Source organism: Crassostrea angulata, chromosome 4, assembly GCF_025612915.1.
Source record: "Crassostrea angulata isolate pt1a10 chromosome 4, ASM2561291v2, whole genome shotgun sequence".
Lineage (NCBI taxonomy): Eukaryota > Metazoa > Mollusca > Bivalvia > Ostreida > Ostreidae > Magallana > Magallana angulata.
The window spans coordinates 26,838,743-26,858,290 of NC_069114.1; the positions used below are offsets into that span (position 1 = coordinate 26,838,743).

At 33.0% G+C, this 19,548-nt stretch overlaps 1 protein-coding gene across 1 annotated transcript; it reads left to right on the plus strand.

Moving 5' to 3' along the window:
- The first annotated feature begins 6,805 nt into the window (after positions 1-6,805).
- Positions 6,806-17,954, plus strand: LOC128181090 (uncharacterized). The gene is made up of 10 exons (XM_052849360.1): positions 6,806-7,459; positions 8,983-9,064; positions 11,423-11,667; positions 13,869-14,208; positions 14,468-14,575; positions 14,857-15,097; positions 15,195-15,379; positions 15,534-15,647; positions 16,097-16,282; positions 16,555-17,954. The coding sequence occupies exons 2-10, from the start codon at positions 8,992-8,994 to the stop codon at positions 16,587-16,589; spliced, it is 1,527 nt and encodes a 508-aa protein (XP_052705320.1). The 5' UTR covers positions 6,806-7,459; positions 8,983-8,991; the 3' UTR covers positions 16,590-17,954.
- Positions 17,955-19,548: the final 1,594 nt, after the last annotated feature.

Consider the following 19,548-nt stretch of genomic DNA (forward strand, 5'->3'; position numbering starts at 1 on the left):
CTTAATGTACTTGTGTTTTTTGTTTAACAATAGCCAAACAGTTTTTGCAAAGGGCTGTCCGATAAGTTTTTCCGTTTTCCATTGATGGTACCATTCCCGGAGTGGTTTTAATTTCACTGTTGCATTTTTCAGCTTAAATGTAGTGAAAAATCAATCTTCTGTGATGATTTCCCCAGTAGATTTTAAAGAGATGACTAGTTAATATGTCCAATCCTTGCATATGGTTGCTGGTCCAGAGGTCAAAAAAATTGATCCCCTACCAATTTGGTCCACTTCAATTTATAACTTAGATACCTTCTCCTGTTCTACTTCATTCTGTTTAAAGTAGAACATTTATGAAAAATAAAGATTTGTACTGTCAACATTAATAGTTTGATTCTTTAATTCTTATGAAATTCTATATACCGGTACTGCTAGGTACTTGTAATGGGATCAAACTATTGAATCAGTATGAGGGTGGTCCATAATTTTAGCACTGCTGAATCAATCACTGCCCTGATGATTTTTAAGAGGACACATGCAATGCAAAAGCCTCTTTAATTCATAATTTTGTTATCGTGTTTAAATTATTCCAATTTTTTCTTTGCTTAATAATTAACTCTAACAATTCTGAATACATGAACCTTTATGTTTATGTACAGTTCTAAAAAAAAAATTAAGGATGTAAAAATAGTAGCCTCTGAACTAAAAACAGAATTATTAGTGAACTTGAATCATTTTAACGGTATCACTTTATCACAGTTTTGGTAGAAATTTTATTTCAAAGGCATAACTGAAATCCTACAGGGATGAGGGTATCAAAGAACTTTTTATGATTCACACGTCCTACTCCTATGATATAGTGGATTACAGTGTGAATATTCTTTAGAACATGAAACCATTCTGATTACTCTAGGTGAAGAGACAGTTGCTATCATTAAAAAAAAAAAAATGAGTCAGCTGTTGCCAGGCGTTGAACTTACGACCTTCCCCACATAGAGCAAGTGGTCCACTTGCTTGACTGCATTTCCAGCTTTCAATGTAGATAAACTTCTAATTAAAAGTACATGCAAGTCAAATCACATTTGATACCAATAATGATCAAAGAAGAAAAAATCACTGGTGCCATATTTATCGTAGAGAAAGCTTAAGATTTACGTTTTTGAGCAGATATAATTGTTCTTTAAATGAAGATTTTTTTCCTAGAATATCCTGTGGATTTGAAAAGAAAAACAAACAGATAAATGAACCTCTTTGCTCTGTAGTCTGATGATTTTATAACTGGCATTCCAATAATGACTTTATAAATCTCAACAATTCACATCAACATTTTTTTGAAGGGGTTAGATTAGGCTAGGACAAAGCAGGGAAAGACAACTTAAAAATCCCTTTCTTTCCATCCTAAACATTGTTCGGAGTTATGTTTCTTTGCATCTTTGCAAGTTTTTAAATATTCTTTTGCACTTTAAAAAACCTTTAATCTTGCTTGACTTTCAAAAAAGCCAAACAAAATATTGATTTAGTCAATGGAAGACTGCACTATAAAAACATTATGTAAACGCTACATTGCTTGTCAATTCGGAGAAGTTGGCCACCTGTTGCAACAGACAACGAGTCAAAGAAATCAGCTGCCACAATGGGGGTGAAAACTTTGTCATATTTCCATAAGTTGGCTGTCCATGGGGCTTATCTAGGATAAAGGAAACCTCCGAGGGGGTTCATTTTCTCGCCACTCTCAAGCCTAAATCACAGATCGACATTTCATTCCAGATTTTAACAATGAAACAGATTTTTAATTTTACAATGTGAAATGTCTCTTTTGTACCTGATTAGGGATCAAAGTAAACAAAGTGTTTTTCCACTTCTGTGGTATGTCTTGTGGTGTGGGGTACATTCTTTCGGTGTTGTGTTTGAATAGAACGTGAGACAGCAGAAATCTAAATTACGGAAATTACATGTCGGTTAAAACATTTTCTAGTGTCCGTCTTCAATGGGGATGGAAATTTGCACTAATATGTGAAAATAATAATGTAATGATTTTAATAAAACTAGAAACTTGATAGTCATCACCCAAGGTCTGGTCCATTACATTTGGGTGGAGAGCTTTTTGACATAAGAATTTAAATCACACAATTAGTTAATTACTTTTTTAATCTTTTTGAATATGTAATAACAGTGCATTATATCCATGCAATAATTTAGGTTTATGCCGAGGTAAGAGTAACTGCAGAGAGAGAGAGCCAAGGTAATAGTAACTGGAGAGAGAGAGAGAGAGAGAGAGAGAGAGAGAGAGAGAGAGAGAGAGAGAGAGCCAAGGTAAGAGTAAATGGAGAGAGAGAACCAAGGTGAGAGTAAATGAAAAAGAGAGAGAGAGCCAAAGCCAAGGTGAGAGTAATTGGAGAGAGAGAGAGAGAGAGAGAGAGAGCATATTGTACCACCTTATTGACACATCTTCCAATAATAAGCAATCTTTGTGTAAAGAGTTTGGGACATCTACTGATCTTCTGACAACAAGTTATGGACCAAATTACACACCTTTTACACACTACTAATGACCTTGTCCAAATGACCTTAGGTTAAGGTCACACTGGGGTCAGTAGCAATCACCACATGAAGTCAGAATTTCAAACAATTCTCCATTAAATACTACAAAAATGGTCCAGATAAGATTGAAAGAATAGAATAGATGGATTGACAGCTGTACAGACGGACCATGCGATTCTTCTACAGGTATACCCCACAAAACTTTGTTTGCAGGGGGTACAGTATATATATATTACATAACCAGCAAGTTTGACAGTCAATAAGGAATTGCATAAATTCTCATGCCCATGCATTTCCCATAAAGAAACTTTATTCTGATTAACAATGCCATTATTCTTTTCTGATACTAATTAACATGCTTCATAAGCATGCATTGCACATGTTTTGCTATGAATGAATAAATGATACCCATAGACTTTGTCCATATTTTGACAAATAAATTTGTATTTTACACATTTGTTTGTCTCAGGTTCATATAAAATTTGAATTTCAATACATTCTCATGGTCTATATTATTTTTGTTATATTATTATTACTGTGTCTATGACATAACAAATATGCCCAGTGATACAATGAGCTTACTTTAATGGATAGATTTATGCTATATATAGTGATTTGAAGTGCTTTTACGTCATTCATATGGACACCAAATCAAAAGTTGGATTTGTAGCATGCAAGCATAAATCTCATGGAATTAATGTTTCTCTTTTTTTTATTTCATGAATGAAGAAATGTAGAAAACTCTGAATTCCATGGGCTCAAAATCATCCATTAAAGTGATAAAACTTCTTTTTTTATTCTGACATCATTTTTTTTTATTACAAAGATACATGCATAGAAGTATGGTATTATTAATGTTTTTCAATATGATTTTATCATTATTTGAGGGAGGAAGGAAAAGGGGGGGGGGGGGTGATTAGTGCTGTTACTGCCATTTAAGACCCTTAAATGGCTCTTAATTGTCGTAAAGTGTCCTTTTCAAATTTCTTAAGAGTGGTGAAGTGTAAATTCATTTCTTAATAAACACAATGACTTTATATGGAGGGCATCAGTCAAGGCTTTACATTGTCAAAACAATCTCCTAATCTCTAGATTAAAGCTCAGAGTAAGAGACTTAAAAACGGATTTAGTCCAAAAAAGCCTATAAGCAGCGTGCTAATTTCACACTCGATCAAAAAGTTTCCGAATAAATTATCTTAAAAGAATATGGATATTAAATAATTAATCTGGCCGAGTGGTTTTGATAAGAAATCAGGATTGTGTTAATCCTATTAACCTTGAGAAGCTCTTATAGGGAGCACACGGAGGAGATATATTTCGTACAGAAGGTGTTAAGACAGGTATTTCATTTGTAGACTCTCATACTGTGAAAGTCTTAAAGTCTGCATCGTTGACAACTTTTACCCTATCCCTTTTTCATCATTTGTAAAGAAAACCAGGCACCATGACGCTATTCTTAGCCTACTAAAACAGTAGGCGACCGTTCTCGGATAAATAAGACGGAATGAGCTTTCGGGAGAATGTGTTTACTTTTAAATGGAGCGCGAAAAATATTTGTCAACCTGGGTATAGGGGGTGAATTAGATAAATAATCAACATTGAAAAGAGTTAGGATGGCACATGACTTTAGGATGACTTTTTTCAATTTGATAAATACCCCTTTTCTGCATTTTATTGATAGACACCTCTTGGCCTAAATTCAATGAGCTTTTTTGTAAGTGGATTATTCAAGAAGTCATTTCATTTTTATTTGCTGGGTATAGAATTTGAAGGGCTATTTTGGCAAATGAAAACAAAACGCAGTTGGATGGTCCCATTTGATATCTATCAAACTGTCAAAAGATACATCAAACACTGGCCTGTTAAGGAAGCCAGTGAGCTCTTTAATTCCTCCCTCCACAAAAGAAGAGTTCCAAACACTTAACCCTCTCCTATTTGTTAAATGTGTGATGATTGAAATATAAAGATTCGCTAAGTCTCCTGGCATTTAAAAGGGCAAATTGATTTATTGCCATGTACGTCATTTAAAAAATGTTGAAAAAATGAAAGTTTTCACAAATAAATAAAATTTAAATTGACCTCTGCCTCATCATTTAATGTCCCAAGAAGCTTCTTCCTGTCCCTTTTCCAAAATATGTAAATTGTAGAATTTTACATAAAATGCAAATAAAAATGCGAGACATCCTTATGATTGAATTAGAAGAGGTTGAAAGGTGATTCTTCCGGAGATATCAGGTTTAATAATCTATCTTGATGTGCCTTCTGCTGCATTGAATTATGTTTGTCATGCTTCAGATACCCAAGGGTGTTTCATTCATACTTTTATGATTTGTAGGTATATCACTGACACTATCATTTAACTCATCCCATCAGTTCATTTAAACTTCAACTTTTCAAAATATTATCATGGTTGGACTTCATTTTATATTTTAGCATTTTGATTTTTTGGTTTGTGTTTTTTTTTAAATATGAGTGCAAAGAAATATATTTATATTTTAATACATGTTTATATATATGCATATGTTGAAGGACAAAAAATAAAAACCCCATGCAAGTACAGTCCCCTTATTATGTATTCTGAATCAAAGAATTAAGGAATTTTATCTTCATTATTTATGAGCATGCAAAACACATTATGGAAAAGTTCTAAAGAATGAAGTTTTTCTCCAGTCATAAAATTTATATGCATTTCAGTGGGAATAATTCAAGAATTTTCTTCATCTTAAAAGCCCAAAGAGACATTTTCAATAATCCATAAATATAAAATTACATTTCTGTTACAATAATTATTCATTAAATGACTTCAGAAGATTCTAATCATTTCCAAGCATCATGGTTCCTTTCCTCCCTCTCTCTCTGTCTCCCTCGTTCTCTCTCTCTCTCTATGTCTCCCTCGTTCTCTCTCTCCCTCATTCTCACTCTCTGTCTCCCTCATTCTCTCTCTCTCTGTCTCCCTCATTCTCTCTCTCTCTGTCTCCCTCATTCTCTCTCTCTCTTTCTCTTTTTCTCTCTCTGTCTCCCTCGTTCTCTCTTTCTCTCTCTGCCTTGCTGATTAACCTGCTATTTTGCTTCATGTTTTTCTAATGAAAGACACAAAAAGCCACACAACCTTTTCAGCCTGTCTTATATAATGACAGTGAGCTATGCCGCCTCACACTGGGTTCTTCTTTTATCTTTTCCACAGAATACCCTGATAAATTGAGCCTAATATTCACCAAATGCCTCCCCCATTAACTCTGGTCACTTACTGCTTCTGTATTATAAGCATTGCTCTTCTCCAGGTACATTCAAGGACAAGAACTTTGGCTCAACGAATGCTGCATCTTTTTTTGGTGTTATATACATGCATATGCTACATTAAAGTGAAAACTTTCAAACAAGACCCAATTCAATAATACTTCAGGCCTTATGGATGGATGTGTATAGTTATGGAATCGTAATTTAAAAATACCCGGTAAGCAGCAAAAATTCAGCTTGTGAGCAGAGTGAGGATTTCTTGATAAGCTAACTTCCAAAGCTTTAGCCAACTCATCAAATTAAAAGGATTAATTATAAGGTCAGACTTGATTGAAAAGTAAGTATTTCATTTCTATATTTTTCTCAGGTTCATTAAAATGTCTCCTATAATTCAATTTTTATGTAAGAATATTTTGTTTAAATCCAAAAGATGTTAGAGCAAATGGAATTTACATTATTTAATTAAATTATAGAAACTGTTTCTGTGAATCTTTAAAAACCCTGATATACTTCACTTGTTTTAATTAAGCCTTGGCTCTCTTCCCCCCTCAAAAATTGAATGAAATAAAATGACACTTGGTAAACAATACCTTTGTAATTTAGCTTCATAAAAGCTAATTTCAGCAAACACACTTTAAACTTATTGACTTAAAGGATACAAAATCAAGATAATCTAGAGGTTTGACATGAAATATTGATAATGTTATTTTTGTCTTTAATGGGGCTCCGCTACATTAACCAAATTCAGATAATGTCTGCTTCACTAAATCTTACAAAAAACCTCTTTTTTATTTTTGCACGTCAACATGTATTAATTAATTAACGCAATCTGATTGAATGTGCCTAATAAATCCTTGCGCATTGATTCCAAATATGATGATAATTATGAGATATGACAGCAATTACAAGAGCCCATTGTATTGATTCATAATAAGTTTACATCACCACTGAACATGAAGTATTCATAAACCAGTGTTTGAGAAGAAGTCGGCTGAGCGTGAAGAACGGGTGGCCTGGCCTTAACTGTCTGCTACTTATCATTGGAACATTGGTTTGGACCCTTTAACTAGCCATAAACACTTTTGACAGAATTCTGTCTTCTGCCAGATATTTGATTTTTTGTTCCTTCCTTCTTTTCATCCCCATTCTTGTAGTGGGTCATTAGAGCAGACATGATGAAGATATCATCCAATTTGGAACCATTACATTTCTTGACCACAATTGTCTCCAGCCTAATTTGAAGGACAATTTTTGTGTGGAGTATTTTTTGGGGGGAGACTGTTGACAGGAAGAAAGAGATAGAGACAGAGACAGAGACTTAAAGAAAAGGGTGTAGATTGCTATCACAATGGTGATAAGTTGTTCCTCTGTGTACTGCTGTAATATTCTGACAAGGCGAGTTTAAATGCTAGCGTTATATGAGACAACCTGCATTCAGTTCTAGCATTTAAACGGAGATGATCAGCTTTTGATTTTTTGACTTGTTCCGAGACTGCTAGAGTTTCTCCATTCATTTATATATACACTTGGTCTAAATAATTACCTATTGGAAGGAATTATACTCGTATTGTGGTGTGCGGTTCTTAAATAGGGGGCTCTGCATGGATTAACATTCAACTTGATTTAGCCGTGACTTTCTGATGCTCACCGGGATTTATATGTGCAAAGATTTTCTGCTTGAGAGGCAAATTTTTCTCAGGTAATATATATAATCAAAAGGATATTTAATATCATGTTTTTAAAAAGATTTTCATAACTGATTTTTAATATCAAAATTGAATATTTGAAATTAAGGGGGTTAATTGCCAAAATATTTCAATGAATGCTTATTTAGTGCCTGACTTTCTTTTCAAGCTTTTAATGATGTTAAGTGTTTTATTTAATATGGTTGATCTTTGGATGTTTTTGTCAATTTGATATTTGATTTACTAATAGGAATTTTACAAATACAAATGTTGAACCTCTTCAGTCTGTTTAATATCCAATTCTGAATCCTTTTAACTCCAAACATACACCGATTCATGTGTTTATAGAAAGTCAATACTGTTTGCCGAGATATTTTTTCCCGAACTTATTCATCAATCAAAAAGGAGAATAAAAAAAACAACACACATTTTGGAACACACCGAAAGTTTCTTTTTGAGATTTTGTCTGTCTAGTGTATGAATGGATTCCCCGCACAAAAAAGTACACGTCTTTTGAAAATAATATCCCAATAATGATAGGGATCTTACAGATCATTGAAAATATTGAATTAACTAATCATAGTTTGGGAAATTTGGATGACCAATTTGTAGATTTTATCGCAGATTAAAATTCTAAAGAAAATTATAAAGAAGTTTGGAAAGAGTTTAAAAATCTGAACTTGGGAGAAGTTTGTTCAAAGCCACAAAATCCAATGACAAATATTTTGATTGGAATAATCATTCTCCTGAATTTTAATTCCCCCTCAAATCTAAAGAATTAAATTTAAGAAAAATAAAAGTTTAAAGGTGAAAACCAAAATAAGTCCAGGTATCCATTGTTATTTCTTTGGGTGAAGTAGGATTTACAGAATTTTGTCTACTGAATAACTGTTATCCTATTTTGTCAAGTGTATTGGCATAATCGGTGCTTGATAGGGTTAAGATTCTAACACCATTAAACATCCTGATAAGTTTTATGGCCTTTACTTGATTTACACTTTTCAGCAGCTTGCTTGAAACTTTAACTATCCCCGTGCTTGCAGGAGAATTTTTAATTTATTATTAGCTGCAACCAGTAAGAAATAAGGCCTACCTTAACCTTTCTGTTGCGACATTTGCAATTACCGAAAATTTATCACCCTGCAATATGATCACCAAATTGTAAACATATTCATTCCATACATTCATTACGGAAATAAATTTATTTCTGGAGATTTTACACGTTTTCAACAGGTGCATGCGAGAGTTATAGTTGAAAAAAAAATTTCATACCCAATTAAAAAAGGGAATTATCCTCTTAACTCTTTGGCTATCTCAAAGCTCTCTTGAAATAATTTCAAGAATATTTCTAAACAAATTACAAAGAGGGAATGGCTTTTGTGTATTTAATCTCCCCAAATTTTTGGGGGGGAATTTCATTATGTTCTTACATCTGATTTATGATGCCCAGACATTTTTTCTTCTCTCTGCTTCTGAGGAGAGAAAAAACGTCTCTAGATAATTCTTGATGTAACGTCTAATTGCTTGGATTTGACAGATAAAGAAGATGACATCACCTCCGCAGTACCTGATCCTCGTTTTGTGTGCAGTGGCTGGCAGAACCCATCTCCAGGAAACAGGTAAGCAATGATTCAGTATGACAAGTAACACCTCTACTGCATCACAATGCAGACTGCATCGTGTCTGGAATGAACACTTGGAGGGTTATATGGGGAGTTAAGGAAAGGAGGAACATTTGTAGCTTTGGTGTTATATCCGATGTACGGATTAAATTCATGCAGAGAGTTATTTAGTTACATGTAATATTAGATGCATGCTTAAATCTTCAGTTTAACATGCTTTTTCAAGTTCTTGAATTTCTTACCGGTAATTGAAAAAAAACCCAGAAAAAAAGAATTGTAATGAAACTTGAAACAAGATAAGTGCATTCCGACCTTATTTCATATGGGAATTTTTTTTGGTGTTACATCAATTTATTATATTCTCTTAATTGATTTAACTGAAACCAGGATATTGTATGAAGAATTATGGGTATAGAGGATTAATTGCATGTTCACTCTGTCCACAATGTGATACGTATTACATGTTTTCTGACGTTAGAAACCAGTAGGTCAGTTTTGTATGAGATGACATATTACAAGAACTAATGTAATACTAGGATTTATTAGGGATCATAAAGGTGGAATTCACAGAGACGTCCAAGGGAGATAATCAATAGCTGTTAGTCTGGGGTGTTGAAACTCTTGACTTTCAACGAGTTAGTGACATAATTATCTCTGGTAGGTGTCAGGTAGAACTTTTTCAAAACCCCTTAATGGCTTTTTTAGCTAAGGCGTGGGCTCCATAGTGAGAAAGACTAAATGAGGTTTGTGTAGCTACACGGATTAACAAGGCATCTGAAGATGACAAAGGGGAGATAATTATGACTTTTATACTTTTGTGACACGTACCCCACTTTAGTATATCGTTCTGTGTACTGTCATAAAATTAATCCCATATATGTAGATTGCTTTTCCCCTTTGTTTGAGTATACTTTAGGAATGAATAGACTAACAATTTTCCACTTTTAGACTGTAAATGATACAAAGATTTGAAAATATCAGTTACATGAAAATTTGGACATTTCTAGGTCAATGTTTTATTAGGTATACGCATCTCCTTTCCAAAAATGAAGAATAGCCATGTCTCTCTAAATCTAGATCTCCAAGGTTGAATTCCACTTTTTCTTACATATCTATGTCAGTTGTGAACTTCCAGGAGGATCAAGAGTGGAAAAAAATATACAACCACTGCGAGCCGCGAGGGTGGAATAACATTTGTATCAAAAATCGGAACTCCCTCATAAAAGAAAGTTCTTATCTTTTGATCCATTTTGTTTCTAGGTACACCGTGTTTATTTTAAATGTGTAAGATGGCAACATCAAAGTTCCCATAACATTGATTGTGTTTGTTCATATAAATTTTTATTGACGGGAGGTCGACCCTCTTCGCTTCAAATGGGGGAGGCAGGTGCAAATTGAATACTCCGTTTACTGAGATATATATTGACACAGTATATGTACATTTAAATATAGTTAATTCAACATGGCATCTGCCTTTTCTGATAATAATTTAATAAGGAAAGTTGCTTTGGTCGATCTTAAGGTGGGTTTGTCATCTTTAATGAAATAAAATGACATTTTTGAACAAATGATGCCCCCTTGCTCTCTATCTGAGTGGATAATTGCATCTTTCATCTTAGAGCTCTAAAAGGATTCCCCAATTTATAAATCCAAATTAATTTGTCAAAGCACAAGAAGGGACAGAAAAATCTTTCGATGTGTACCCCACTTACTGAAGCCATTCCTAATTTCTTCTTACTTCTTTTTCAAACTGCATGTTTCAAAGAATTCTTTTTTCCTTTTCATCTCTTTTTGTACAAAATGCTAAAAAATTCACAATGAGATTTTAATTGAGTGAAAAATTTTATATGTCAAAGTCTATTAGCTACAAAGAAATTTAACAACCACTGAAATCTTTTTAGAGATCATTTCTTTACATCATTATATTAAATTTCCCTCTCTGATATGCATCTACCGGTATTTTTTTTTTAAACAGTTTGAAGCATTTCTTTTTCAAAGTTCAAAATATGTTTATTTGGTATAGATTTGGTTTTAAGTTTTGCATCTATCGTTTTTTAAGGATATATAATGCACCATTAAACACCGTTTCATCTCATAAATATTCTGTTTTCTTTTGCACCACCTCATAATGTTTGAAAACATTTGGAATTTATTTGTGTCTATTTGCATATAATCTTTTTTTTTCTTTGGATACAGATGAATATCTGAGAGAGAGAGAGAGAGAGAGAGAGAGAGAGAGAGAGAGAGAGAGAGAGAGAGAGAGAGGGTAAAAGTAAAAAAGAGGAAAGAACAGGAGAGTGACTAAGAGAAAAAGAGAGAACTTAAAAATTGAATTCTTTTCAATAACTGTTGAAGGTTGCTCCGGAAATGGAAAAATTATCAAAGAAAACCAACTATCCACCTGTAAAGGTTCATGGTCTGGGCATATAAGTAATTCCAGTCACCTATGCGCCCCGGGATGGGGTGTATGTTCACACAAGGAACAGCATTTACTGAGTTTGATCCATTGGAAGCAAGCCACCACCATCAGAGGATGTTACGCAATCAACGCGGCCCAAGATGGGGGTAGATGCAGGGAATGTAGGGATACTATGGATACGGTAAATATGGTTTACAAAATATTTTATTCAATAAAAAAATAAATATCATTGAGCAGTAGGCTCAGATGACATAACACCCCCTCCTTGTATATGGGGGTTGTTTTTATCATAAATATTGATGAGCTACCTTAAATTAACATGAGAAGTACAAGGTAGCAGAAATTAGTTTCTAATTCATATGTCACAATCCTTAGATTTATGAAAAAAATGTGATAAACTACAAAAAGGAAAAAAAAATATTAAATCAGTTTTCAAGCTGCTTGGTACCATGACATATGTACTGAGGCATTGTTGCTACCCTACATGATTAGTGTTGTGTTTTATAACTGTATACATTATTAAATTATATGTTCTCTTTCATATAAAAATGTCCGACTCCTCTGATTATATATTCATAAACAAGTACAGGTGGCCTAAAGATAAATTACAATATACCTATTATACTTGTATCCTGTCATATAAACTGGTATCATGTTTTTACAAAACAATTTTTTTCGCTGTATAAATTATGACGATAGTGTAAATATTAAACGAGTTTATAGCAGTCCACATTTTCACCATATAGTTTTCAAAATTCAACTTTCCAAATATCCTTGAATTTTAATCCCCATTAATTCCGACTTGAACTGAAGTCATTTAATTTGACGAATGCTTGTCATAAATATAGATCCCTCCCCGAATTACATCATAGAGTGAAGTCATTAGCACTTTACGGATTTTGCTTAGTAATTGTGAGGGAGTAGACCAGATGGAGGCTTGATAAAATACAATTTGTAAAAAATATAACCCTGAATAGTTTATCACCCGATAACATTATCCAAATAGACGTCAAGTTGCGATTGAACAAAACACTTGTGTACATTCCACGACTGAACATCAGTTATTCTGCACTGTAATGCCTCAAATTACTTAGATTCTAATTGTTCAAAGGCATAAAAGAAAAAAACATAGAGAATAAAAATCGTCGAAAAGTGCTTTACCACAAATTGACCAAACCAGACAAAAGAAGCAAATTAAAACACTGCGACATTCTTCCGAGTATTTAACTTGTGCACTGATAACATGCCTAAGTGGCCAGTTTTTGTACGCTTTCGGCTGTCAGTCAGTACAAAATTTTTATGCCACTGTTGCCATTTTTCTGTGGAATTTCATGACCCACTCAGCACACCCAGGGAGCTTTATTAGGATTCCGTTGGGACCAAATTTCCTGAATTTCTCCTGCTACAAGAGATAGGTCCAGAGGTTTTGTGGCCATTTTATGACCCAGGGTCCAGTAATAAATCTAAATAGCTCTAATGCAATCCCTCGAGTTTACATAGTGACTGTAACTCCGACATTAAAATGAAGGCATCTAGACCCACTCTGGAAGCTTAGTGGTATATTTTATCATCTGGTGTTATGAAGATAACGGGTTCAAACAAATTTTTATCCAATAACACTGGTAACATGATTTTGGAGAAATCTTCAGGGACAGATGTTTTATGGTTGTATATTTCATTGAGATGTCAGTGGATAATTAGTTTTTGTTCTGATTGTCAGTTGAAGTCTACCTTCATTCATAAATAGAATACTCCTGATAAGTACTGTACAACAGCTTGAATTGAACCATTAATCTGAGGAGGACAAAAAAGCACACACACACCCCCCCCCCCCCTTCCCAAATTTAAAATGTTTTTTCAAAAATTGACCTTTTTGATTCACATTGAATTTCTTTTTGAGCTATCTCTAATATGCACAGGCACCTGCATGTTGCTACGACCGGTATATGTATTTATCTAAAAGATAAAAATATATACCCTATTAGGTAGTAGAATACACTTTTTTCATGAGAAAATATAAAACATCAAATATCTTTGTATATGGCACAAGCCTATTAGGATTTTTTCTTTTCTAAATTTATATACAAGTACAATTATATGTACAGTGCAGCCCTATCAATTTAGGTGCAACATCCTTTGGATGCCAATAATCTAGAATTTTCATCCCCAGTACAATTTTAACTTTGATGTAATGAACCACCAAATTATAATGTAATTAAGAAAGCACATCAAAATCTAAGAGAAACATGAAGCATGATTTCATTTGAAATATAGTGAAAAGATGATTTTCTGCAGTCTTTTTTAAAAGAAAACTTTTTTACACCATGGAACAACTGAATATTTAAGAACATGTACTGTACTTTCATTCTATTGTATTTGTAGGATGATCTAGCTGGGATTGGTAAAGATTGTCCACACAGAAACGTCGGCCAGACTTCCTGTATCCGTGGAGGCCGTATTGACGCAAGCTGCTGTGTAGATGCTTACTTCCATACAGCGTGTCATCAAACTAGTGACATCACGGGTGTCGTCTGCTGTAAGGTCAAAGGGCAGAAACCACAGATCTTGGTGCGACCAAGAGAAAAGTTAGTAGAGAGTGAAAGGAATGTTTTTCTGTTGAGCTGTCAATCATCTGGATCTCCCCCACCCGCTATTCACTGGTACAGGAATGGGAGACAGATAACGGCCACAGGAAAAGGAAGAGTGTCCATTATATCTACAGGTTTGGCAGCTAGAATTTTGTTTGTGACTATAATATGCTGTAATTTTTTTGCAACCTGTTATGCGCTCCAAGTTTACCATTGACAGCAATGATGTTTCACTTTTGGATATGAAAATCTACAATTTAATAATAAGATGAATATTTATTAACATTAACACCAATTCACATGTACACTTATATATTCCATCTCCAACATAAAGTAGAGAAATCTATGAGAGTTACTTCCCTTTTTCTATGTTTTATATTTTTCTGATTACAGGAGATTTACTATTTACACTACCAAAGAAATCCGACACAGGTCTATACAGCTGTGAGGTTGTCAATGAACACGGAATGGACATGGCAAGCACTAAAGTTGTCATAAAAGGTATAATATAAAATTGGCAGCTAAATTGATGGTAAAATGAATGACATTTATCCTTTGCTTTATTCACTGGCATTAGAGAATTACGATAAGACAGTTTGATTTTTAAATCATTGAGAATTTTTCAACCAAAGTTTGAAATATTCAGGTCAGTTGATTTAAAAAAATACAAGGAATTGCGAAAGAATGGTAAGGATTAGAAGATAATTTCATTGTAGCTAGATTACAGAAACAACACAATATATTATTTTTTGAATGCTTATTGAGTGAGTTCAAACTTTCAGGCTCCTATTCCGGATGCAGAGATGGGTCAACGGAAGGTTTCGCCGATCATAAGGATGTACATGCCTGTAAAGGAAAGTGGGAGGGGCATGTCAAAAAGGGACGGAGCTTGTGTCAGAGAGGGTGGCGAGTTTGTAGTCCCCGAGACCAGGCAAGCTTGAGATACATTTCATGGATAGATATTTTTGATCTGCAAGGATGCTACGCCTATAATGCAGAGAACACAAGAGGCAAATGTAAAAGGTAAAAGAGGTTCAAATTGGTCACTCCATCAATAAGCATGAAAAAAAATTATTCTTTATATTGGAATACCGTACAAAAAATGAATGTGTTACTTCAGATGTACCAATGGGAAAATGGCAGGAGTTGGTCGACAATGTGACAGAATGAGACACTCCAAGTCTTCATGCCTTGCTTCGGGGAGAATGGATGTATTCAAATCAAAAGACAACAGAAATGGCTGCTCCTACAAAGAGGGGGTCACCACAGGGGTATTATGCTGCCGGAAAAAGGGCCACAAACAGGGTGGGTAAAAATGAAGTTTTTAAACCCCCAAAAAAACAGTACAACAGCTAATGAATTCTTTAAGTGTTATTAAATTTTATATATGAAGAAAACTGAAAAAATTGACATGCTGCACTGTACTTATTAATATTTGACAACATTTATGTCTGTATAGTTGACAATCAGAAGACAGCTGTTTGTGCAGCTAAATGTGAGAATGGAGGGACCTGTATTAGACCCAATGTTTGTGGGTGTCTGCCGGGCTACAAAGGGGCCACCTGTCACATTGGTAAGCCACATCCTGTACACATAAACCTATACGGTGAAACACGCTTCCAGCATACATTCTTACATTAAGGTTCATTCTAACAATATTCATTATATCCTGTAAGGCTATTATATCACTTATGACCTTAAGGTTGAATACATTTTAAGTGTGTTCTCTGTAACCATAAGCATGTTCAACAAAGCGAGAGTTGCCAAAATTTTGTGTTGCAGGTATGGGGAAATTTGGCGAGCACTCGCTAGCACTCGCTTTGCTGAATAGGCCTTACATTATAAGCGTGTTCTCTATAACTGTGTTTGACCGAACCTGTGTAAATCATTCCAAATGAGATTTGAGTACAAAATTCTGCAAATCTGATGATACAAAGTTTTGGTTTCAATATACCTGGTACACCAAAAGTAGAATATACAATTCTTAATTTTTTTTTTACCAATATCTTATTTTCATTGCAGCAATTTGTGAAGGGGGGTGTGGTCCATTTGCAACATGCGTCAAACCTGGAAGATGCAAGTGCAAGAAAGGTTATGTTGGCAAAAAATGCCGCAAGAAAGTGAAACACGAATGTCTCCGATATTGTATGAAAAGTTGTCCCTCAGGAAATTGTACCTGCCCTAAATATGGAAAGTCATGTGAAAAAGGTAAATATTGTTTTCAAAAGTGAATTAGAATTGAAAACAAAAGTCTTTAAACTTGAATTTACCATGTTATTGGTGTTATTTTTTTGAGAAAAGTTAAATGTTAAAGAAAAAAAAAAATCATTTGATATTCTCTTTTGAAAATCATAGTAATCTAGTATTATCTTTATGATTTTGTCAATTCTGGGCATAAAGTTTCAGTGTTTGTCTAAAAAAAAAACCAACTCTTTCACCTGTTGTAAATATAGAGAAAAAAACTCCAATTTATTTTACAGTATTATGGACACACAGAAATAGGTTGAAGTCATGAAACGAGTAAAAGCAGAAAGAAGAGGGAATTGTTGGTATCTTTTAACCATTCCTGTCAGATGGATTTGAGTGTGAAGACATTCCAAGTGAAACACAGTCACTCAATGTATAACTTGGGCTAAGCACAGTACTAAGACAAATAAAAACGCCAGTAGTCAAGATTGGTTTAAAAAAGGACACTGCAAAATGTGATATGATACTTTTTTTCTCTAATTGAGGGATACCTTTCTATAGAACTTTCACCATCATTGAGCTATCTGTAACTGTCTCTATAAAAACAGCAAATTTATCTATATTATATCCCCTTTATTTAAATATGAAACTGAAATGCAACAAAACAATCATATACATGTATCAGATTTCAGCTTAAATCTCTTTGATTTGTATCGTCTACATTTTTTTTTATCCCACTCATTTATAATAGCAGTTTTTTTCATTGACAGTAATGTATTTCTCATTAAAAACCCAAATCAAGCATAATATTCATATTCATATTTATCAAAACACAACAGTTCACTTAGAGGCAATCTTGAAATATGTATCTACCTCATCCATGTATAAAACATCTTGTGTTTGTTTTTGATATTAATGCATAATGTCTCCCATACATTTTGTTGTATCTTATTGATATAATTTTGTCAGAAATTCCAACTGTTGATATTTACTTGTTTTTTAGGTAAAGTAGATTTATGAGATAGTTAGCTAAATATTTTTGTAAAAAGTTGATTTTTTAAAGCATTTACCATAATATTGAAGTTCTTATTGGCTTTACAATACAAAATACTGACATATGCATTCTACAAAAAAAACTATGGAAAATAAAAAATTTATTGGCTTATTGAAATTTTTTACCAATATCTATTCCATTTAAATATCAATTTATACCAAAAAATGAAGTCCTGTTTACAACTTAATCAAGTTTAAAACACATGAAGAAAAAATATTATCTTTAGAGAATGTAAAGTAATTAACAGTGAACACACTATGTGAATGTTAGTATTTTCAGTACTTTGATTTTAAGAATCAAATATTGCCATGGTATCATTGTATATTCATAATTACTATCAACCTATATACTGCCTTTAGATTTGGTCATGTTTCATAATTCAGCATAATATTGGAAGCAGAATAAGAGCCAGTATAAATCATAGCATTGTGAAGTTGTCAAGTTGTTGTATCATTTTTTGTTGTTGTTAAAGTTGTTGTTTGTTTGAATTTCTTGGTATTCTTGTTGTGATATATAATTGTCATAGAAATTGATTTGAATAATAATGAATATTCATCAGTATTGTACAATTTTTGTATTAAAAAAATTGTACCTTTTGAAATAAAAATAGATGTAATATTGTAGATATTACATTTATATGATGTTTTGTTTGTTTATATATAATGATGGAATGCATGTTAATCTTTTTTTCAATCAAATTTATTAAATATACTAAAGATAATTTTGATGATGCACCCCCCCCCCCCCCAAAAAAAATCACAATTAAGGTGATTATCGCATAATCACAATATATCAAATCATTTTAAAATAAATAATCACTCTATCACATGTAGTTCCAGCTTTCCATCTTTATTAATTAATTCATCGAAAATGAATAACATTTTTAATTATGTTTATAAAGATATTAATTCACATAACAGTATATGAGACTGTCTTACATGCATACGTTATTAACAAAATGTTGAACTTACCATTTTTTTCTGTATGTTTTCATATAAGTACCGGTATGTCAAAGGTCTGTCCTTGCAGTACCCTTATATATATATATATATATATATATATATATATATATATATATATATATATATATATATATATATATATATATATATATAAATATACATATACATATATATATATATATATATATATATATATATATATATATATATATATATATATATATATATGTGTATGTATTTTGAAAAATAAAATGATATGGTTAAATGGAGCTGTAAAAATTGGTACATTATATAATATTCACAAAGTTTGAAAACAATTATATAAACGGGAGTGTTAGCAAATTCATTACCCCCCCCCCCCCCCCCCCCCGGCCTAACACCTACCCCCTCCCCTTCTTATGTTGTTGCGCCAGATGACCTTATTCATTTAATTTTATTCATTTAATATTTTACCTCATTCAATGAATTAGCCATTTTTAAAGTCAATATAGGAAAGCAAAGGTTGTATCACGTGATTGCAAGCGACATTCGGAAATTCATTAAGTAAAATGGGATTAAAATAACGAACGAGAAATTAGATTTATGGTAATTTAATTTATGCAAAAATAGAATGTCTTTAAAACATTACAGACAATTTCGGTTTAGGGAAAAAATCGTTTACCCATCATATACCGGCATGTCATTTGCTCGAGATGCTGCAGAAGATATATTTCTTTGCGCATGCGTTATAGTAAAAAAGGCGTGGAGGGTAGGGCATAAAATCATGGTGGAATTTTGTACCGTTGGAGAATGCATGAGGTCGTCCTCATTTTTTGCAAAGAGAATTCTACAAAAAATTTGCGTGAATGACTCATTATTATACATGTACCCGATAATTCCTATATATAACGACTGTTCTGGTCAACTTTAACAATACATCATAAAAGAGTGACAAATATGAAAATAATAAATTGTAAAAACGTTTCCTTAATTGATGCTTCATAAATAGTTTCTGGTTCAAAGGCATTAATACCCCTAACAGCTTGCACATTATAAACAAATAATACTAAAAATGATAAGATTCATCAATAAAAATTGTGAAAAAATAAAGTGTATAGTACATCCTTTCTTTTTTTCATTCCAGTTTAAAAAAAATTTCTTCACAAATAATTTTTGGTTCAAACTTAATAATACCCGAACAATTTATAATCACATCAAAATGCATTACTAATGAAACGTACATAATTTCTTTTCACACTTCAGAAAAAATATTGCTTCTAATGGTGTTTGGT

What these genes read in the sequence shown, in the direction of transcription:
- LOC128181090 (XM_052849360.1), top strand. Translation starts at nt 8,992, where the DNA reads ATGACATCACCTCCGCAGTACCTGATCCTCGTTTTGTGTGCAGTGGCT. An exon ending in AGGGGCCACCTGTCACATTG is followed by an intron (nt 15,648 to 16,096) that starts GTAAGCCACATC and finishes TTTTCATTGCAG; the next exon opens with CAATTTGTGAAGGGGGGTGT. An exon ending in TGGAAAGTCATGTGAAAAAG is followed by an intron (nt 16,283 to 16,554) that starts GTAAATATTGTT and finishes TTTATTTTACAG; the next exon opens with TATTATGGACACACAGAAAT.